Raw genomic sequence first — 24058 nt, 5'->3', positions numbered from 1 at the left:
AAACTTATGAGTGGTTTGGATATGTGTCTTCACTAATGTCCCCTATACATCCATTCACTGACTACTGGATCCCATGATAGGCAAGCCTTGCCTATCATGGAATTTATCCACCAGCTAGCCTGCATTTACGCCATTCTGTCAATGACTACTGGATCCTCTGGACTGATTACTGGATTCAGGAGACATCAAATTGTGTGTAAAATTTGGTCTCCTGGATGGCCCATGGACATCCACGGATTTTTCACGTATATCCCAGGGATATCTGAATCGCCATTTTGGGATACTGCATGGGTATCCATAGGACGTCTGTGGTTTACTGGGAAGCGACCGCTTCAGGGTGCTTACAAAAGTAGCGCATTCTTGTACATAGCTGAAAGCTGGACAACAACAGCTGGAAAGCAGCGAGCCAATATGCCAGCTGTAGAGGAGATGGTATTCCACTACATGAGACCTGATGGGCGATGGGCCGGATCTGTTGGGGGGCTTCTCAAGCCGTGCCGTCTTCGTAGCTGGGTAACTTCGCCGTTATCCACGGACCGCCAACCAGCCCATCACAGCCATATGTAACGATACGTAATCAGACAACTGTGCACATTCATATTTTTTATATCTCAATCAATCAACTGTAAGTGGATGAAGTTAGTATTGGACACAATAGAACCAATGCACATCAGAAGCACAGCAGCCAACACACACGACTAAAACTAGTGTCAGCAAGCAACCTGTGAATGAACGCTCGATTAGCAAACTGATAACCAACCATTGCACACCGGAAGCACAAAAGCAAATACAGATATATAAAAACTTGCAAGCCACCGAGAGCAAGCTAATGGTAAGTAAAGAAATCACTGAAAGTGGATAAAGCCAGTGCCGCGCAATCACCGGCATCCGAGGGCAACCTGCGAATTAACGCTTCCACCATTGCAACCAACCATAGCACGCATGAAACACCAGCAACGAATACACATACAAAATATTACAATCAACAAGATCTATTAAACTATAAATGAACGGCTAATTGAAAGTGAACCAAGCAATGCGCCCAACAGACTACGGTAGGGGCTCGGGCTGACCCGAACCAGATTAGGGCCGGGGGCCGGGTCGGCCGTGTAAAGCCTTCTTTTGGCGAACTTGGGCTGGACCCGGGCTTGAACGTCGACAAGTCTGTGCGACGCCACTGTTAGTTAGCCGCTTTTATAACCGGCTATTCCATATGCTGCAAGGTAATGAGTAAACCGGCAATTGAAAGTGAATGTAGCAAGCGGCGCATGCTTACCAACATTTGACAGCAACATGTGATTAAACACTGAACGCTCAATTCTACACACGGTAAAACAAATGCATACTGAAAGTGGGCGAAGCACACACTGCACTCCTCCCAACACCCGAGGGCAACCTGAACGCTCGACTAGCGCACACGATAAAACTAATGCACACAGAAAGCACAGTAACAACTGCAGATACCATAAAAATTGTCAGCCAGGCTCCATACTGACAGCCACCAAGAGCACTCGTGAATAGATAACTGAAAGAATGGGAGCAAGCACTGCACAGTTACCATCCGAAGGTACCCTGCATGAACACTCGATCACCAAACACGATAAAGCTAATGCACAATGAAAGCACAGTAACAGCCACACATACAAAAAACACTGTTGGCCAGCCAGAGCAACCGTAAACAGAAAAAGCTGAAAGTGGGTGAAACAACCACGTACAACTAGATGGGGACAACCTCCGAATTAACGCTGAATGCTCCATTAGCACACACAATAAAGCTAATGCAAGCAGGGAGCACAGTAACTACACATGCATAAAACAACTGTCAGCAAGCCAGCGCAATCATAAGCAGATAATTGAAAGTGTGTGAAGCAAGCACAGCGCGGTTACCACCATACAAGAGCAACCCGCGAATTAACGCTGAAAATTAGATTAGCACACATGATAAAACCAACGCCCACATGAAGCACGGTAACAATTACATATGCATAAAACACTCTCAGCTAAGCAGCACAACCCTACACAGATAATTGCAAGTGGGTGAAGGAAGCACTGCGCACTTACCAAACCCGAGGGCAATTTGCGAATTACCGCTGAACGCTCGATTAGTGCACATTATTAAGGCGCGAGCACACTAAGAAACACAACAACAACTACACATGCACAAATCACTACCGTAAGGAGATAACTGAATGTGTATGATCAAGCACCGCACACTTTCAAACAAACAAGGGCAATCTGCAAATTAACGCTTGACGCTCAACTAGCACATATTATGAAGATGCACACAGGGACGACGGTAACCATCACACTTGTATAAAACGCTGCCAGCAATCCCAGGCAGATAATTGAAAGTGAGTTGAGTAAGCACGACGCGCTACACAACACGCGAGGGCAACCTGCGAATTAACGCAGAAGCTCGATCAGGATTAAGACACACGACAAAACTAATTCACGCAACGCGCACACTAACAGTTACACATGCGTAAAACACTGTGAGCCAGCCAACGCAATGGTAAGCAGATATTGACTTATACCAACACCCGAGAAAAGCCTGCAAATTAACACTATACGCTCGATTAGCACACAGGGTGAACCTATGCAGACTGAAGCACATAACAACTACACATGCTTAAAACATTGTCAGCCAGGGCAACCGTAAATAGATAATTGAAAGTGGGTGAAGCTAGCGCTGCACGCTTACGAATACCCAACAGCTCACCTACAAAAATAACGCTGAACCCTGGATTAACACACATGATAACACTGATGAAAAAAAGGAAGCACAGTAACAAGTCCATGTGGCATACAACGCTGTCAGCAAGCCAGCGCAATCATAAGCAGATAATTGAAAGTGGGTGAAGCAAGCACTACACGCTTCCCAAGACCCGAGGGCAACCTGCAAAATAACGCTAGACTATAACACGATAAAACTCATGCAGACACGAAGCACAGTAACTACACATGCACAAAATGCTGTCAGTCAGCCAATGTAAATGTAAGCAGATAATTGAAAGTGGGTGAAGCAAGCACCTACACGCTTCCCAAACACGAGACTAACCTGGAAACCAACGCTGAACGCTCCGTTAACTACATCATAACACTAATGCCAACAGGAACCACGGTAAGACTACACATGCATAAACACTGTCAGTTAGCCAGCGCAATCGTAAGCAGATAATTGAAAGGCGCGGAGCAAGTACTGCACGCTTACAAACACCCGAGGGTAACCTGTGAATTTACTCTGTACACTTCATTGGCGCACATGATAAACCAATGCACCACACGAAGCACAGAACAACTACACATGCTTAAAACATTGGCAGCTAGCGCAGTCGTAAAGGGACAATTCAAAGTGGATGCACTGCACTTTTGCCACATATTGGTAACATTTTTATTTCATTTCAGTTGACGGAAAGTTAGTTTCTTGGTTTGAACTCCGAAATTTCCCAAGGCAATCTAACGTGTGGAAATGGGTTCCCCGTGGTCATTTTACTCAGTATAGCACATAATCCCACTCGTAATGCAATGGCTATTGCCGAAATAAATTCGCCGAAAATCCGTGGAAATGAGCCCTTGGCTCCGCCTCTTTTTTGACGGCTCGTAGTTTGAGCTCAAAGCTGCGAAGAACATTACATTACATTACATTACGTTACATTGACACGCCACACGAGGGGGAAAGGGTTACAAGACGTCGGGGTGACCTCATTTTTGATAAGATAGCTCTGATTCCCGCACTCACCACGCGTGTTTGTTCCGTGGGTAAGGCTTGTAACCCTTTCCCCCCTCGTGTGGCGTGTCAATGTAACCTCCTTTCTTCGCAGCTTTGCGCTCAAACTACGAGCCGTCAAAAAAAGAGGCGGAACCATTTCCACGGATTTTCGGCGAATTTATTTCGGCAACTGCCATTGCATTACGAGTGGGATTATGTGCTATACTGAGTAAAATGACCACGGGGAACCCATTTCCGCAAAGAAAACGTTAGATTGCCTTGGGAAATTTCGGAGTTCAATTCAAGAAATTAACTTTCTGTCATTGAAATAAAATAAAAATGTTACCAATATGTGGCAAAAGTTATTGGCAGAAAAAAATCCCTTGACCGCATGTCTCTCCGGGGCCTACGTTTTTTACTATGAATTTCTATCATGGTTGGTGGACCACCCTGTATGTGGGTGTGGCTATGAGCGGCGTACAGATGTGAACAGATGGAGAGAGGACAGTAGGAAGGAGTGGAGGGGATTAGTACATGTCCTGGGCCGATTGCAGGAGGAACTGTGCCGACATTCGTCTGGAAAGTCTTCGGAAAACCTAGGGAAAACCTCAGACTGCACAGCCAGTGGGAGGATTTGAACCCACCAGTCTTCAGCACGACCTTGGTTACCACCAACGAGGATGCCTTAACCCGCTCGTTTTTGTTTTGCCATGTGCAATGGGCCAATAGAGTATTGTTTGTCAAAATGAAACACCCCAATCATCACCATTCAAACAAAGTGATGTTATTGCTATACATTCACATTTGATTTCTTTGCAGTCGATGGACGACAGTTTTTGAGGTCATTTAGTGAAATCGGTCCAAGGGAAGCGAGTTGGATGCGGTACTCTGTTCTTGTTGAAATGTGAAGGACAGACGTCAGCGTACAATTTAATCGCTAAGAGGAAACATTCGACATCTGCATTGGTAGTGGATGGCACCACGGAACACTATCTCACACAAGCAGAGAAAGCATGGAAGCCCGCAGTAGACTGTTTGCAAATGGCATGTTCTGGCGTGAGGCATCATATCCCTCAGTACATGTATTAGTGTGAAAAGCCTTAAGACAGGTGCAAGTTGATCACCCTGACAGAGCAGTTGACAACGTGTTATGGAAATATTATGATTTGAACAACACAAAGAAAAATCATGTTAAACCCGCTCGGATGTTACAGGAAAAACAGCTGTTGAGTGTATCTCGAGCGTCAAGATTTAAGTTCTTCCTTGCGCAAGGGGGCCCCTCTTTAGATGCCATGTTCTTGTGCAGAAGAAAGTATATATCAGTTACGTGAGTAAATATAGTGAGTATAGTAAATATAGTATATATGCAAATATTTGCCGGAATGACTCTACATATTGTAACTAGTGTGGCGTCGCCAAGTTTTTCGTGCATGTTGTCATTAAGAAATTTTCCTATTACAAATAAACTAGGAATGATGGCTAGGGTATTAACTTTATGCCAAAGTATGACCACTCAGTATGTCTTGACACTAATAAGAAACATGAGTACTGAAAGGATAAACTATGCGTCATCTATAAAGTTGCAAAATTTTCTAACAGTATAGACGCAAACGCATAACTTCCTATGGATGGTCACTTTGTCTTTTATCAACACAGAAAGCAATTCCAATTGAAGTCTTTAGCAGAATGCATTGTGCATCCTCATCTAAAAGGAAAGCCATACATACAGAATGCTTACCAGATTTTTATTTTTTTAAAATGAGAAAACATAGTACAGAGCTGAAAATTCCGAGCAGGTATGCCAATGAAAACTTTTGTACATATCAGATGACTTCATATTTCTCTACGAGGAAGAAGGTGCTCAAGGAATGCTTCACTGGTAATTCATCATCCACACCGACAACATCTAAAACCTGAAACAGCACATTTTGTACATAAGTGAGTGTCAATACTGTTCGAAAAATGAGCAGTCTAGATTGAAAATTGAAATACACCAGTAAGCAAAGAAATTTTGACATGGAGTGAATGGCTTGTGAAACTTATCTCAGTTTTTCAGCAAGAGAAAAATAATTGCTAGATTGAGAACACCAACAATTAGCAACAAATGTTCAAAAAGAGTGTTCGGACAACCATGAAATGTGAGAAGATTCAGTACATACAATAACATAACTTTTGTTTTATTTATATACGAGAAGAGCATGACTAGTTCTTTCTTTCCGGCATGCTATCCCTTATGTCGTTGCTTTGAGCAGTATTGTAAAGATAGAAGGGTTAGGTCACTGGTGCGCCTAACTTAGCCTTGGGTTTAAGAATCCATTCGTTTGCACTACAAATTATGATTTTTGTAAAGATAATCTTAGGAATATAATATATATAGGAATAATAATATAATAATAATATAATAGGAATATAATAATATAGGAATCAGGATAATAGGATGTTCTTGTTTTTTTGTGACGCCAGCAGGTTACATCTTTACAATACTAGAAACACGATGATGGGTTCCGCCTGCATTTTGGCCCACCGATGATATCTGCTACATGACATTGTCTTCTTGTAGTCTACGGGTAAATATAGATGCCATTCGCCGATGACCTGTAGCTTATTTTAGCACCAACCCTAGTAATGCTGTGAACTTTCATTTCCATTCCGCCTTACAGGACAATACTGTAAGTAATTTAAGTACCACACCCTCTTGCAGTCAACACGTAATCAGAAGTATCCTCACCTTTATGTCACAGTACAAGGTCTTGGAGACGAAGTTTACAGTGACAGGGTAAAAGTCATTCGGCCTTCCTTGGGCTGAGAACTCCATGGCTCCAGACTTGTTGGCAGCATCTATTACAGGCAGCTGCCACTCCAGTATTCCTCTGCGGCTGTCATAGTGGTATTCACCCTCACACTCATTCACGACAGGTGCACCGCTCCCAGACCTGCACACACAAGTTCAGCACAATCTTTCTGATTTGTGCTCTAAAAAGAGACATGCAAATGATCCTCGATCTAATGCAAGGACCCAAAAGAATTAAAGAACCATATATTAAAAATGGAGCAATGCTAAATTATGTGAAAGATGCCATTAAATGGCACATAACCAGTCTAGTTGCCCATCAGCTGCACGGTAGTGCAGCTGATGTCACTCAAGTGACACCAGCGAAGCACTCATGTCACGCAAAGGCGCTCAGCATAGCATTTCGTTGCCTGCTTCTTTTGTTGTTTTGTATTATGTGCTAGGTGCTCATAATGCTTATGTTTGTTCAGCAGGTGAAAATCTTTGCCCAAATCTAAGTTCCAGCATACCATAATCATGATGCACTAGACTTCCATAATTCAAGTTTGGCATGATCACGAAACTAAGTTACCTCAATTATTCTGACACTGAATAAAAGAAATACACAAAAAAGGGGCAAGCCATGCAGATGGCCATGTTTGTTGCGTTTCGAACTTTTTAGCTTCTTTTCTCTTTGTGTAGGACGAAGTTTTCTGCTGCAGCGCAACAATTCAATTACATGGAAACCTACTGCAACACGGAAACATGTAATTTGCTGGAGCATACAACATCCGTCTGTACATTCTTTTTGTCCCACGTAAATACAGCGCATTTTTCTCAGGTAACACAAACCACGAGAGGTGGTGTCATGCACAGAAATTTGGCACTGCCAGTGGCCCAAGCCATTGTGGAGCAGCTTCTGGAGTAAGAAAAAATCTGTTTTGGAGCAACAAAACAGTACTTTGGAGCAGGTACATCACCATGCGCAGTCATATACATACACTTTATTTTTAATATACTTTCGAAAGGGTGACGTAGATGTGGTCACGGAAGCCGAAGGCCAACTCCTTGTAATGATTGTCATGTACTGCAGTCAGTTATGTAGCTTACGTGTAGTGACAAAATTTACACCAGGATTTTCAACAATATTCGCAAACAGCGACAAAGCGGTGTGAAAATTCGAATATTTGAAGTGGACTATAATACAGAACTGAATATAGATTACTGCAAAGGATTCCTCATTAGTCAGTTTTTGCACTGATGTTATTGTGCAGTTACACTGCCAAATATAAACAAAACAGGTAAAGAAAATGCAAAAGCTAGCTTGCTGGTGGGAAAGTATTATGTGTGCTCTTAACACTACATCTTTTTACTTATTTCCACGCTCAATTTGTGCACTGTGCTTTCACATAGTGCTAGAATCACATAGGGTGAACATGTCCAATACTAATTTTAGGTTTCTCGTTCATAGCACTAACTAACTGATGTACGAGCATTCTCGCAATCTTTCGCATTATCGCGTTAGTGACGTCATGTGACAAGCAATCTCCGACAAGTACGGCAACACAGCATTGAAACACGGCAATCGTTTAAAAAATGAAAGACAGAGTGATAGTGATCAGACCAGAGCCTTGCATCCTCTCATGTTCCTAATTATTCCGGTGGGGCAGATCTTATCTCTATCGCTTCAGTATTGCCTGTCCTCAACAGGCAGGTCACGAACTCATAAGCAGTTTCATCCTTCAAACAACACATGTCAGGGAAGGGTTTCCTAACAGCAGGATACCAGCTTAGTGGATGCAAAAGAGAAGCGAAACTGTGCGATGACTCGCCTGCCCGCTGACTAGCTACGCGCTAAATGACCAGAGGGGCTCAGCAACAGGCTTGCCTTCGCTTTTAACGGTGCAAGTGGATGTTTGGCGCAGACTCTGCGCAGATTCCTGACATTTTGCAAAAATGTAGCAGGATGTAGCAGGGTTGGCCCCATGGCACAATTGGTGCACTGCATTGGTGCACTGCACTGCTCATGAGCAAAAAATCTAGGACAGCCGAGCATTCGAACGCTATTAAGCATGTGTATCTCTCATTCGCATTTACTCTCTGTTTAGGTATTTGTCCCTTGTACTGCTGTTGGTGGTCAAAATTGCCATGATGCAATTGCAACACATGTCAAGGCAACAACAAATGTTACATCTACAGCAACACAATTGTTTAAAGAGCTTGCTACATTGAAAAAATAGTTCGGTATAGTTCCGTTTTCAATATGAACACTTTGAAATAACAACAGACAACATAGCACAAATCAGCTTTGAGGAGTACATGCGGCAGAATACTGCATTGTTAACTATTGCTAATCAAAATTCTGCCTTCACAGGATTTCTTCGTTAGTGGAGATATTGAAGAAGAAACCTGTGTCGAAAAATTGGCTGAATCTGTAGCCATTCTGCCAAAACTGTCTAAATGCCACAGCTTTAGTATATGGCCATTTTTGTATGCGCCTGCACTCATCTCGGTTCCATTGTAACTTCTTCTTTCTCTCTTCTCTCTCCACAACTGTTACCAATGCACCTACACAGCTGTTGACGTTGGTTGGGCCCATGAAGCTATTGCATGAATATGATTATGGCATTAAAAAAGTAATGTTCATCAACAAAAACTGATAACTAAAAGAAACCCTTTGCAATTGATGGATGTCTTACACAGAAAAAAGCTGCTATGATTAAATCCGAGGAATGTGCCATTGCCTACATCTTTGCAACCCAGCAAGGCTTTCTGATTTACATGCTAAGTGAATATAGAAACAACTCACATAAGAGGAATGCTGATCACAACGTTGTTGAGCTCCAGCTGTTCTTGCTCAAGTTCATACTCAATGTTGACATCACACCCTCCATTGCCAACTTCGGATACCCAGCAGTTGACTGCAAAACCAAATGAAGTATCCGAAAGTGATCAGTATGACGAATACTAAAGAAATTATTACTGTTAATTATACTAAGCCGCAATGACATACATATGACTAAAAAATGCTCTGAAATGGTATTGTCATTCTTTATCCTCCTACAATATGTGAATGTACAATATCCTCCTACATTTCCAAAGCTGCTAATGTGCACCGAATGTATCCTGTTAGAGCAGTGCACAGGCCTGGGCCGGGTACGGGCTTGACAACGCCAGCCATGGTCGGGCATGTGCGCGAACATATTTCGTGAGACTGGACAGCTGAATTTTCATGTCACTTTTTATCCCCATTGGGTATGGGATATCATGGTATTCTGATGTGAGAACTATCACTTTTTTATGTGATCATACTTATTTTGTGTAATGGGTCTGGATTTCAACGTGCACTCACGTACATTTGGGGACGATTGATATTTCGTTCGCGTGAGAGTTTGAGAAAGGGAAACTAACACCGGTGCATGCGCAATAGAGCGGAGATGAGTCTCTCTTGAACCGCAGGGTACATACATATCGCCCACGCACCGCTGCGCGTTGCCTTCCCAAGCAAGCAAGCACAAAGCGGCTTGCCGGCAGAGAAACACAGCCACTCCGTTCGAGTGCACCTCCTTGTTATCCACCAATTAGCTGCGTCCTTTTCCTCGCTACGCTGTGCCCTTTAGTAAATCTAAATACACCTCCGGGCCTCGAGAACATATAGAGCAGAGGCGGGCTGGGACCGGACCTGAGCATGGAAACAGTCGGGTACGAGCTGGGCCCGGTCCGGCAGAGTCGGGCTCGGGCCGGGCTGTAAGTCTATAGAAGACGTCGGGCCCGGGCCGGGCCGTAGCAGCCAGGCTTGGGCTGAGCCTGAAAATTAGGCCCGTGCAGTGCTCTATATCCTATCATGTTTAGCACTGAATTTGTACTGTGCAAATAAAGAAACATAGGCTACAACAGTGCAAGGAAAGCTGCAGAAATCAGTAATTAAAAAAATCAGGAAGGAAATTCATGACAATGAAAATATGGCTAGGAATCAAGCGAGCTGGTGAAGATGATGCATAATGTAAAAACCCCCAAGACTAGGGAACACGAAGGGACAGACACACCACGAAGTCTCAAACACAGCTGAAAAGTTTACTTCACTTACAAGAAATATATACAAACAGAAGTGAAGGGAACACCAGTTGAGGACAAAATAGGAGGTCACTTTTGGGGGAACAAGCAGTCTGTTCATGGCCGGACCGAGGATTACGGAAGGTTTGCTGACACAGTTCCCACAAGTAGTTATGGAAAGGGTTTCTCTCAAAAGCCTTCTGTGAGGGTCCACTTCGGATACCTTTACAATTGTTTCATCCCATTGAGGGAAGCAATCTGAGCATTCTTCCAAATGTTTTACAATTTCAGAGTTTGAAGCTTTATTTTTTACTTTTAATGAATGCTCTCTCAAACGATCATTTAAGCAACGTTTTGTCTGGCCAATATAACAGAAACCACAAGCTAAGGGGATCTGGTAAACAACGTTTGAAGAACAGGGGACAAATTTATTCCAGTGATTCTTGCAAAAAACTTCAGGTTTAGCGAAAGGCGTGAGGCGGTCAAGACGGAAGTTGTTCTTGAAAACGAGGTTGACTTGAAACTTCTTCGCAACGGCTAACAAGTTGTGAGACACTTTGTGAAAGTAAGGTAAAACCACCCGTTTGGGGACAGAGGGCTTAATTTCAGGCGAACCAGGAAGCAAGGTGTTTAACAAAACATTTAAAGCACCACGTAATATGTGATGGGGGTAACCAGCATCATTCAAACGGAGAAGCTGACTTTCCACAGAGGGAATGATATGATGACAAGATTTTTTTACAGCATTTGATAGGATACCTGTGATCAAACCCCGCTTTACAGTATTAGAATGACAACTTGAAGCGGGCAAAATGGGTTTAGCTTGAGATTTGCCGTAAGACCAACAAAGAGCAGGTTGTAACAAGAGCCTGATATCAAGAAACTGAAGCACGCCAACAGTGGGGAACTCGCTGGTAAATACAAGCTCTGGGGCCGCGGACACAACTACATTTTTACACTGATCAATAACACTCTCACTGGTGGAAATGAAAACCAGATCATCTACAAACCTTTTTACAACGACATCATTTGAAGACAGAGAGGATATAAAGGATAATACAGCGTTGTCAATTACACTCAGGTAAATCTCGGAAAGAACAGGCACGATGCTCGCGCCAATACAGATACCAGTTTTTTGGGTGTACAGCTGCCCGTCAATACAGTACTTATGGCAGTTGATCTCAGATAAAGTTCTAGTAAGAGCAAAAATTCAGTCACAGATATACCAACTTTCGATTGAAAGCGCACCAAGTTATCTTCAAGAAATCTGCGTACTCTAATCAACAACACATTCTCTTGCAGTGAATAGAATAGATCCTTGATGTCTAAGGAAAAAGCAAAGCATTTCTTTCCATGAAACAATTGTAAATTCATGGTGGAGAGTTAGATGCAATAGCAGTTGTTGTGTTCAGAGCACAAAACACTGTCAGTGTCCGTCCTGGTCCTTCTGCGTTCCTGTCATGTCAGAGGACAAAAATCACGTGTGCACAATGACACGCACATGTTGCACATGCATAGACATGCAACAAGGTGCAGTATCTGCGTCGAGTGCAAGCTGCGACAAACCCACCCACATGAGACATTATGCTTGATAAACACCTGAGAGTGGCAAAATTGTAGAGACCATCAATGTAGAATAATCTTGAATTCAAGGGTGCAACCTCACATGGCTTTACAAATCAGTGTGAAACTCACTTGAGAGTGGTACAAACTTCTCGTCTTGTGTCTGGAAGCGCCACTTGAGGACACCAACGTCAGAGTTGAGTGGGAAGGGCTTTGAGGGGTTCTTCAAGGCCACCTGATTTCTCAACTTGAAGAGTTCTTTGTCAATATTTGGGTGTGTCTGCAGAAAGGACAACAACTAACTCTAAACCAGTACAGATATCAACCTTTCCTGCTGAATGGTACAGAGATACAGTCGCCGACAAATTGTATGGACCATAAAAATAAAAAAAAACTTTTGCTTTTTCTGGACAACACCTTTAGTATGTATATACCACCAAAACGTATTTTCCTGTCCAATATTGAGCACCACTCCCTCAAGGAGCAGCTCAATTTTTTATACGCATTACGGTTGGAACTTGCCTGAAATTTCAGAATATACATGCTGATGACCTAAGAGTAGGGAGAACAGTGTGTTTCATATCCACCTTTTTATTTGTAGTGCATGGCATTTGCAGACATCAGCAAAACCATGAATAAATACAGAGTAGCTACGTATAAAAGTTTACCCATGTGGGTGCGCCGTACTCACCAACTGCTCAATGCAGGTGGAAAACTCGCGAAGCTCTCAGGACGCTGGGCCAACAGGGGCCCCTCTCAGAAGCCAGCCTGGTGGCGCCAGCTGGTGGAGCAGCTGCCAATTAGTCATCTGCTCTCTCAACATGGCTTCTACCTTGATTTTTTTCCCATAGGGACTTGGAGGGTTTTAGTTGTAACTTTGGATTGCTGTGTTCAACTGGTTTGAAATTTACCACGATGAAACGTACCAATTATGGTTCTACACGGACACAGAAATTTTGAAGAACCCGCATTGACTAATTGGTGAGTACGTCGTGCCAATATGGGTAAACTTTTATAGGTAGGTACCCTGTGCATCGGACGGATTGCGTAAAAAAAAAGAAAAACAGCAAACTGTCACATAGTAAACTATTACAGAACAGTAGGTTAAGCTGGGCAAACAATTAAAAGTGAGCGGAAGAAGGTTAATGTCATGAATGAGCACTCCAGAGAAGCACAGCAGATGTTGCCGTCGTGACTGTTGGTCTCTACATTAGCAAACACTTGTAGTGTTCATTAGTGGTAGACACACATTTACAGCTTTTGAAGCCTCACTGACTCTTTGAATAAAGGCCCTGTAAAAAAATTAGTTTTTGCCTTTGACTAAAATTCAGACCGCTGAATGATCTGGGCCAATTTTACAGTTCCTACAAGTCCGAAAATTCAGCCAGCGACTGTAGTAAAGTGCTGCCTTTTTAGCAGACTCCCTCAAGCAGGTTCTGTATACATGACAGACAGTGCACTGAAACAGCTTCGTGTACTTCCTGCACACTTTTTGGTACAATGATATTAGAGACTCATCTGCACTGTCTGTACCCAACTTATGCTACATATGTAAGAGTGTTAGTTTGGCGTGTTAAACTAACATCGTAAGATGTGTTGCAGGAACTTCGTGGCAAAATATGCAGATTCAAAAAAAAGTTTTATCTGATTCCCAGCTATCATTGTGACTGCTCCTGAAAACCAATTTAGGCACTCAAAGCAATGTTGGTGAGACTCACTCCCAACTGTTGCTAAACAGAACACACGCATGCACGCACACAAAAATAACACCTATATTTGTACCATGGTGAAGCGCATGCTTTGTATCCGCAAGTGCCGTACTTCTCGCAGTTCTAGCATCATTTGCCAGTATTATACTGGGCATCCTTGTATCATGTTCCCACTACGATTTTTCTTTGTGTGCCGTGTAATCGAGAAGTGTTCATTAGGTTGAGTCTGTGTCACATAGAAGCTTTGTCGTACCTGGATCTGCACACCCTTGTCATCGCGCGTGTCAAGAAGAATTTTGACACGGGCAAATTGTTCCTCCGTGATGCGCAATTGGACCAGACCATGCACTTCCATGTTTTGTAGGCCTCCATCTCTCAGGGCCACGAGAGTGACCTTTTCTTCAACGTTAAGGCATACCCTGCACCAAATAAGTCAGTTTCTCAATTGCATGGTTTGCGACACTGTGCAGCAGCAAATTAAGTCAAAGACTCACGCCTCTTGTGGTGTAGCAGGCGAGGATATAGCACTTTTGGCAGACGACGTGGGAGACTTGGAACCTGTTGGACTTGAAATGTCTGCAAGGTGATGAGCACCGGAACACCATAAGAAGAATTATGAAAAAGCAATGTAAATGTGCCAAAAAAGAGTGGCAAAAGGATGCCCACGAGCATAAAGCCCACACATGACGCAACATGAGTACCTGCGACACATTAACACTTCATGTTGTGGTGTCTCTCTACATGTTCCTTGACACTCAAGGTTTTCCCACTCAGACATGCAGGAAAAACCTGAATAACATCAACTTGAAGATGTAGTTATTCACCGCACATCAGAAACAAAATATAACATACAGATGTAGTTAATTACATCAACTATTACTAGTTCAGGAAGTAGTCATGTCACCAATATTGATACATACACAAAGTGCTCAACGTTAGTGCTTTATACCATCATTATTGCTGGCGTTATTGGTTCCATACTAATTTTCTGTACAGCAATGATGTGTACAGCAGCAATGTGTACAGTAATAATGATATGCAAGATCTTGTACGAAATGCACCGAACCATTTGTGCAGCATGCAAAAGCTAACATGAGCGTGTAGATCCACTTCACGTCTTAGCATTCTGACAATCAAGTGGTTCTTGCTGCACCAACTGTTTGGAAGCACCATTGTATCCACAGTTACAGCAATGTTTACATTTTCTCTGCTCCTATGCTGCCTATCATCAACAGCTTAGCATTCCTAGAGCAACTTTAAGGGATAAAGTAGAAAGAACACCTATCCAGTGTTTTGTAACAGCTTACAGATCAAGAACATGCTTCCTGAGAGTAGACATTCTACAACTGCAAATCAAATGCACGAAATCAAATTGAAGTCATGTGTTGAGACAGTACACATATTCTGTGACTGGTGCTACTTATTTTTACTCAGCAGCTTGGCTGCGCAGTATTCCATTGCAAGGTGTGCATCACACACCACTAACACCACACAATATGAATCATCATAGGCAAAGGGAACAGCACTTACGCTCCCCTTCCTGTTTGAGCTGGTCAGCAAAGGTGTCCCATTCCTTTTGTTTACTACCCAGCTTTAAAGCCTTCGTCGGACCTCCAGAGCGCCTGCAGAACATACAAGGGGTGAGGTGGCTTTTGTCTTATACATAGGGCCTGGCTTTTTAGGGTTATACCCGATTACACCCGATATTTACCCCTAATTCAAATCAGCAAAAACAGGGTTTAACCCAATATTTCCCCTTACAGAACCTTGGAAACAGTGTCGTAAAAGCATAAATATGCTCATATACAAACTGTCAAAACAGAGCCCCTATCAGATGCATGGACATATTGACACTCTGTGTCTACTGGTGTGTCGTGTGTATTATGCCAAGCAAACCGAAGATATCCACCAGATTCAACCAGAATTGGGTTGAATCAGGTTCAGTTCAACCCGATTACACCCAAATTATTGAAGCAAAATATAACCCAATATTTCCCTCCTCCCAAATGTTGCTAAAAAATATAACCTGAAAAGGCCCTACTTATACATCTACATACATATAGGACATATGCAATCACAGCAAATTTCATTGTTTTTGGTTTGATTTGGGACTTTCTGGCACAAGGATATCAGAGATCAAACTGCGCCGTATCAGAATTTTAATGTGTTTTGTTGCTTTTAGTGCCAATGCTGTTACACATTTGTTGAGGGTTTAGATATCGCATTTCATATCAGAGAGTCAAACCAAAAATTTTATCGGTTTGATTCGGCTTTCGGTTTGATCATAAGCGTTCAGTTCTGGTTCAGCTCCAGAAGGCAACTACATAGTGGTTCAAACTGGTTAATTCTAAACGACTTGGTTCGCGAACCAGTTCAATAATATGAACATGCCTTCACCAGAATGTCACTGTGGGAGGAAGTAGCCACAGTACGTGTATTGCAATGCAATCTAATCTAATTTTCTATGGTGGACTGGGACAAGAGATTGCAATGCTCGTTGCGGATATTTGGGATGGTTTAACACAGAGGACGAGCACTATTAAACCAAATGTTCGCCTCCTACTACGATAAGAGTTAACTACCAAATAGAATTTCATCTGAGCAGTTAAGATCAAGGTTGTACGTACCATTACTTGACACCTCGCATATTTTTTTTATTGTAAGTGAAAAGCATATGCCTGCTTTCATCACAAATCACAAACAGACATTTCATCTTTTGAATTTGCGCTAGCGCCCCTATAACATGTAACTTTCACCTACCTAGTGACTGGTCTTAAGCGTACTAAACGGTGACGCTCTGCTCATTAACTCTCATGTGGCCAACAACAGCGAGCCAATTTTGACATAACCCTCCCCTTGCCATACTCCCTCCCACCTCTGCTCATGAACCAACCAGTTTGAAAGATCACCACTATCTGCACAAAATCAGCACCTGTGAATTTAAAAGAGTGCGAAAGAGAGAACTAAGAAAAAAATTTAGTAAACTGGGGAGTAATTGCAATCTAGGGAAGTCCCCTAGCCCTGAAATTTACATGAAATTACCGAAACATCACATAGTTACTAAACTTAACAAATGGTACCCTGAATGCAACAATCTACTTAAATATGTGCTCTTTGTGAATTTGGTAGAACAAGGCTATAACAATTATGCAATTTTTTGCCCACAGAGAAAGCAATTGTGGTTCTTCCTTGGCAAATTGTGTCGTATGCATGTCACGTGAAGATTTTATCTTACTCGACACCATCACGGTTTAATTCATAGCACTATTTTCATTCATTCACGTGGATTATGCACAAAAGCACTGTGGGGACAAAGCATGGAATGCGGTAACCGCTCTGTGACGTTCATTTAGTCCCATATATATTTTGTCCACAAAGGGATGAATGGTGGTGGGAATTCATTTAGTCCCCAAAACGACTACACTTGCTCACACAGAGTAAATTTAGGCTTTTCCGCATCGTCCTTTGCGACGCTCCTTTGTTATGCTACAACTCCTTTTTTCTTAAACTGTGGTATATGAAAGTCCTTGGCATACATTAGTCACACTCTATGCAGCATAATTTAAATACCTCCCGGAGTCGGCAATTTGGTAGCAGGTAAGCGCAGTGGTGTAACATACTTGTAGGCAACATGTTTCTCAATGCACAGTGAGATCCTCTTAAACGGAACTCGAGGAGAATGAAAAATTTGTTCCATTTATCGGAAGTTTCATTTAAGCAAAGTGTATAGATTTCATGAAATGCGACTTCACTTCAATACCATCGATGTCCACTACTGTGGGTGGCTAGAAAAAATGAGTTAATGGCAATTTGTCTTGTATTTTAACCATGTTTTTTTTAGAAAATAGACGAGCATACATAAGGCTTGGAAAAAAATTCTATGCGCCCCTCAATTGTCCATAATAAAGAGTACCTTCTTGTTCTGCTGGGGAACTCTGCATCTGCTTCAAGCAGCCAGGTGTCCAAAATTACACGTCATGATTATAGTATGGCATCGTCCACATCCTCAGTCAGTGTGGGGGGCGCTCACTACCTTGATGCCAGCATTGGCTTTGGCATATCAAACTTTGCAGTTTTTGGTTTTGAGTTTCTGCTACAATCATGTCCCTGAATTATTTGAAACTTTGTCACAAGCGAAGGAGGTTTATGCTGAACGATAACGCCGATTATGCAGTCGTTTCTTGACTGATTCCATCAAGACACGTGCAAACGTGATCTAAGCCTAACGCGAGAAGTGGATTGAATTGTGCTGGCTAGGACAGGGGTTGTGAGACGTGAACAGTAGTTTTCCATGTCCAATATCATCTTGGTACTTCCAGTTCATCCCATTTAACCGAATTTACAAAACATGTTCATTCAGTTATCCAAAGATTTTTGTCACTGTGTATACAGGAAATCAAGTTTTGTTTACTGGGAGTTCACTGTACTCAAGCAACACCTAGCTTACTTTCCTTGTCTTGTGGATCAAAGTTTGGACTCAGACGAGTTTGTAGGTCGTGACACATATGACTGCATGTTTTAGCAGACAGTGTCACATTATACCACTCACCACCAGAGTCAAGTTCATTGCGCAGCATCCCTTGTGCAAGTGTACTATATTTTATGAAGTTTTAATGTACCGTATTTATGCAGTATTAATACACCCTTGTGTTTTCAGGTTTTATGTTTCTTGAAAATCGGGGGGCAAAATCGGGTTTTTGGTTAAGGACCTGCAAAACAGGACCAAATAGTGCAATGTCTGATGGAAAAACATGTATTTTGGGGGTGGAAAATAAAAGTGTTTCTGGCATTTCAACGATTCACAAAAGCTCTCTTTGTGAGTTACTTGCTGACTTTGTCCCTTAGGCACTTGGAGGCTCTATGTGTTGTGTTTGTCCCTAGATGGAGCTAGCCTCAGCTCATTTGCCTATCTGTAGAGCCTGAAGTTTTAGGGTTTTACCCGATTTTTCCCCGAATTTGCACCCCGAATTGAAGATTCACCCTTTAGGGTGAAACCCGATTTTTACCCGGCAAATTCCCCTCACAGGGATGTCTGTAGGAATGCATTAACTTGCTTTTTGGCAGCAAACGCAGTTACATCACCGTCTATGCCAAACCACCAAAGTTAGTTTGAGTAACTGAACCCGATTTCTCCCCGAATTTAGCATGCCGGCTGTTTTATTCACCCGAATTCGCATGAATTTAGTGCACACATTTATTTACCCCATTTTTACCCCCCAAATTTTGAAAAAAATATATTTCCCGAAAACTTCAGGCTCTACCTATCTGTTCTCACATTTCAGATTAACACAAGAGACCTAGTGGTTTGTGCGGAATGCGGCATGCTTGGTGTTCTCCAGTGCCCGTATTCATGGCTGAACTGGTGCTTTGCAAAGCTCACTTCATGGGTTCTGCTGAGTTTCTCCCAAAGTGACCACGACGCAAATTGGAGGGGTAAAAAGCAGGTTTAAGCCTAGAACAGGCTCTAAGTATTAAATGAGAAGGAAGTTCTCACAAAAGATGTAGAGAGAGAGGCAAGGCTATAAATTGTTCCTGTTTTCTATCATATTCGCTACCCCTTTCTGTCCCTGTTTAACAGAGGAAAAAAGTTATTACTGCATAACAATAGTGGTCACATTACGTTCAAGCAAATTCAAACTTTTGCCTCAGCTCACGAGGCACGTGGTGCACAGAAAGAATAAGAAATTACCCAGTGGCCAGGTAGGATGGCTTCTGTGGCTCTCCCGAAGCTCCCATGCTGTCAGATACTACCATAGATGCCGCAGTAGACCCCATTCCGCTGCCAAAGCCAAAGCCCGGTGGTGGACCTGCGCCACCACGACTTCCCCCCTTTCTTCCAGCCTCCTGCCGTGCCTTCTGCAGTTCGCGAGCTTTTTCCTTCATTTTTTGTTTAGCTTCACGTTCTTGCGTCTGAAAATATTTTGCAATTGAATGAACACCATGGTTATTTACCTCGGTAAAGATTAAACAAACACAAATGAATCAAAACACTCGCAACTAAAATGAACCAAAAGGTCACTAAACTGGGACATTCAATATAGCAGAAAAAGCAAGACTGTCCACAATGAGCACTATACAGGGTGTCCGGCAAGAAAGTGTCGTTGAATTTGTAGAAATAGGTTTTACTTGAGAAAATTATGAAACTACTTGGAATACACACACACAGAGACTTTTGCTACAGATTGAGGAGGCAGTTTGCATTCGTGTCACGCATTAATTAAGCTAATTTTGCTAATTGAACTCTAAAATTAGCATAGTCGCAAAACCGTCACTTGGCGAGGCGTGGTCGATGAAATTTGTGTTTGCGTAAGTGCTGGCTCTGCCTTTATCGAGACAAAGTGGAAACAGCCACACCCGATCGAGGGCATTACCGCGGTAACCGACGTTATCAGTGGCTGGGAATTGACAGCATGCACGTTGATAAAGGCGGGAGGTGTGATTATGTCCTTGCTCGCATAGGAGGGAGGGCATCTGGATGGAGTGAAAAGTTCCGCAAACGCAAATTTCAGCGACCACGCCTCGCCAAGTGACGGTTTTGCGATTATAATTTTTTTATAGAAATTTTCTGAAAAAAACTGTGATTTCGATTGGAATAGTGTGCTATGGTCATCGGCTTCCGAATTTGTCAAGAAAAACGTTACCTTTGCTTGGCTAATTTTAGAGTTCAATTAGCAAAATTAGCTTAATTAATGCGTGACGCGAATGCAAACTGCCTCTATCTCTAGCAAAAGTCTCTGTGTGTGTATTCCACGCAGTTCCATAATTTTCTTAAGTAAAACCTATTTCTAGAAATTCAATGACACTTTGTCACCAGACACCCTGTATTTCTATACATTGTATCATGCAGAAAACTATGGAAAAAGTAATGAAAGTGAAACCCCCATCGGTCTGTCAAGATAAGGTTACCCTACCCTTAGGACACAAAAATACAGTGCACAACAATACTGCTCACCTGTCTGACAGCCTGAAACACTTTCTCTTCGTGTGAGTCCATTTCCACGAATGTACGAATTTGTGCAAGGTTGACACTTTCCCTGTATCCAAGGGCAATGATTTCATCAAATGCAAAGATGAGGTTGAATGCATTATCGATGATGTCCTGCTCATCCATGTTCTTGCAGTACTCTGGAATCTGGACAAAATGCTTTTGCAAAGATCTGTCTTTTGGTCTTTTTGAATATAGTCTGAATGTAGTAGTTCTTGCGCAACATAGCACCATTCACAGTGTACATCATGCATCTGAGACACCAGGGATTCCTATTCTTCAAAAAGAGACATCACTAAATAGGGACAACAACAGAACCCAATATGACTGAAAAAACGCAAGCATAATCTACTGCAAAAGAACATTTTGTTTAATAAATATAAGTACAAAAATTTTAGGATGTCTTTTTTTTCTCTCTCTCTTTCTTTATAGAGCAGCACTGGTGCCAACCTTACATTTCGTCTTGATATACTTGTAGCATAAGCTACAGAATGTACTTACAAAGTTTGGTGAAAATTTGAAGTCTAGAATACTGCAAAAACTCAAATTCCAAAACTTTAAGTACACACACAGTTCAGAACATTCAAATTTTGTTTTGAAATGTCAATTGTCAATGAAAGCACAGAGGCTACTGTATATTTACCCAAAGTCATTCATCATTTTACCATAAACTTATTTTTTGTTGTAGAACACTGTAAAGGCTGTATACAGTAACCACATACTGGTACCTTTATCACAGTTAACCAGAAGGAAACCAAAAATAGCAAAAGCTAAAAAGAGGAGGTGCTGAAGCTCTGCTTGGAATGCATACAAATGCAAGTGCCAGCAACAAAACAATGAAATTTGCATACCAGCCGTGAAAACAGCCTGAGTGTCTCTAAGTCCTCAAGAATATTGCTGTTGCGTGTGGTGACCAGGAGGGCGAACAACTTCTCCAGTGGCTGATAAACATACCGCACACTCTCCGTTTCAACGAATGTGTGCTGTTTTCCTTCGCCACCGAGCAACTTGGGAAATGCTGCCAGCAATCCCTCTACACGGGCACGGCTCATCTCCACAAACTGGCGAGAGATGATGGCTGCGTACATAAGAAATACAAATACAGGAGGATCATCTTCGGTTGTAATGGAAAGTTTGTCGGTTCTTATGCAACCCCCAGCCAACAAGTTAAAAACTATTAGCACGATTATTTCTCTGGTTACTTCCTTCTTTTTGAGCAACAAAAAAAAGTATGTTAATAAGGTTAGCTATGTGGGTTTCTGTGGTGCATGGAAGGAACAATGAACTTCAAATAATGAACAGAGAACTTCCACCGTTCAATGGTGACAATGTCCCGCAAGCACGACATTCGCCTACAAGACTTGCTTAGCTTGCTCACAAGCACTGTGTGCCCCATCCAAGAAGAGCTGAGACCAAACAGACTGCGGTTCGCGGGCAAGGCACCATGCTTTTACCCCACATTTGTGGTACGATGCTCATGAGGGTGGAGATGAGAGCTATAAGAGCAGGAGCACTTGAAAGACCAGATGGCAGCCCTTCTAGGTGCTACACTGGCAGCGCAGAGAAGTGGGTTAGGCAGTGCATTATCACGGTATTGCATCTAACAATATTTTACAACACAATTTTTCCTCTCTTTTAGCTGACAATTTACTGTGGTCACAAGTAAGTTACTACACTTCTGTCACATGATATCATAATTACAATCCTGTAGCATTTCGGTTTGTCATTTCTCACTACTATTGTTCGCGTTATGAGACAACGTGTCTTCTTTTAATTCACAAAATAAATGTAAGATGCTGCACTAGCAACACACTCGAAGTTCGCTCTTCTCTGTCTGAGATCTCAAAAATCTTTTTCTCTGCAGCAGGTTAAGTTACCACCTCTGATTCATTTGCATTGCTGTTATGAAAAGATCCAACACATTCACACTTCCATTTGCTGTTCTTGCGACTCGATGTCGTTGCATGCTCGAAAACGAGGGGAAGCTATCTCACCTTTCCCAGCCTTTGTTGTGACAGCAGCTGCAAGCAGCACCTGGAAATTTGTTCAAAGCATGTCAAACTTGCCACCATAAAGAGCTTTGAAGTACTGAATACACAATTTAACAGAGCACTGCATGTGCCTTCATCGTAATTGTATTATTTTTTGCCACCAAGTAGAAAATAAGTAAATCTCTAGCAGATATGACATTCTGGAGTGCCTTCTCGAATATCTGCCTTCATATCTTAATCAGTCATCACACTATAGGCAGCAGTTTATTCCAAATGGAAGGTTGACACCACTTAATTCGACATTACTGTACTCGCCCCACTAAAGAAGTCACAGCAACTGAACTGAGGCGAATCAACAGCTGCATGCGCGATGATCACAAGGAACCCGCCCCACTTCCAACCCAGCGACTTCCGACATAGCGTATTGATCAGCATCCGTATCGCTGCATTGTTCTTACCATTTTGTGTAGTTGTTTTGCTGCACGTTAATGCAGCCAAACGATGAATGAACAAGAGTATCCCGAGTTCTGCTATGATGGCCTGAGCCACGTCACGTTGAGGCACCGGCGAGCTTTACGGTGCTAGCGACGTTAGCAGCTATGCAAAGCGTACCAACTGACACAAAACGCTGGAAGACGTAAGACAACGTTATTTCATTTGTTACTAATCGATATTTAGGTTGAAAAGCAAAGTTAACATACCGATAAATTACCCCACACTGCCACTTGCTCCAACACAACAACAAAAAAAGAAAATGCTGTTTCGCTCAGTGTTGCCTGTTGTGGTATCGAATTCCGCTAAGGGCTAGAGGATGTCAAAATCTGGGAGTGAAGAACGACACTGCACAAGGTTAAACAAAGGCAAAGCTCATAAAGAAAACACTCTTCCGTTGAATGTTTATGTACGCATCGACGCCGCTGCATCACATATTTGTGTACATTGGAATAGATCGGAGACGCAGAAGGTTTCGGTTTCGGATCATGTGATTCTCGGATGGCGGCGGGAGGAAGGGCTATATGTGTGCTACATGTACGTGCTCTCCACGTTTACCTACGCACACATTTTTCAGTTTGTTGCATGAACGTTCTACACTCAAAACGCAATTGCTGCTGTTGTTTCGACGTAAGAAATAATATACACGCAAGTGCGTTGCTATATGCAATTAACCAGCAGGGTTGAAAAGTAACTGAGTACCTGTATTTATTTATTCAATTGGACATATTGTTGGTTATAGAGGCTGTTTTGCACCTAACGTTATAAAACATTCCATCTGGCAAC

The 24058-nt window shown here is 42.4% G+C and overlaps 1 protein-coding gene across 1 annotated transcript; it reads right to left on the bottom strand.

The window, feature by feature from the left end:
• Positions 1-5433: 5433 nt before the first annotated feature.
• Positions 5434-23583, bottom strand: LOC135385856 (coatomer subunit delta-like). The gene is made up of 13 exons (XM_064615426.1): positions 23482-23583; positions 23239-23408; positions 22784-22823; positions 21641-21867; positions 20757-20936; positions 19494-19714; positions 15335-15426; positions 14299-14380; positions 14058-14223; positions 12228-12375; positions 9289-9400; positions 6438-6642; positions 5434-5622 (listed from the first exon to the last, which is right to left on the bottom strand). Exons 2-13 carry the CDS (start codon positions 23239-23241, stop codon positions 5533-5535), a joined length of 1566 nt encoding a protein of 521 aa, XP_064471496.1. The 5' UTR covers positions 23242-23408; positions 23482-23583; the 3' UTR covers positions 5434-5532.
• Positions 23584-24058: the final 475 nt, after the last annotated feature.

Source organism: Ornithodoros turicata, chromosome 2 (assembly GCF_037126465.1).
Source record: "Ornithodoros turicata isolate Travis chromosome 2, ASM3712646v1, whole genome shotgun sequence".
NCBI lineage: Eukaryota > Metazoa > Arthropoda > Arachnida > Ixodida > Argasidae > Ornithodoros > Ornithodoros turicata.
Note: the sequence above shows the minus strand (reverse complement) of the source record. Positions and strands in the feature narration are given on the sequence as shown.

What these genes read in the sequence shown, in the direction of transcription:
- LOC135385856 (XM_064615426.1), bottom strand. An exon ending in CACAACAAAGGCTGGGAAAG is followed by an intron (nt 21,868 to 22,783) that starts GTGAGATAGCTT and finishes TTATGTACGCAG; the next exon opens with CCATCATCTCTCGCCAGTTT. An exon ending in GCTCAAACAGGAAGGGGAGC is followed by an intron (nt 14,381 to 15,334) that starts GTAAGTGCTGTT and finishes ATCACCTTGCAG; the next exon opens with ACATTTCAAGTCCAACAGGT.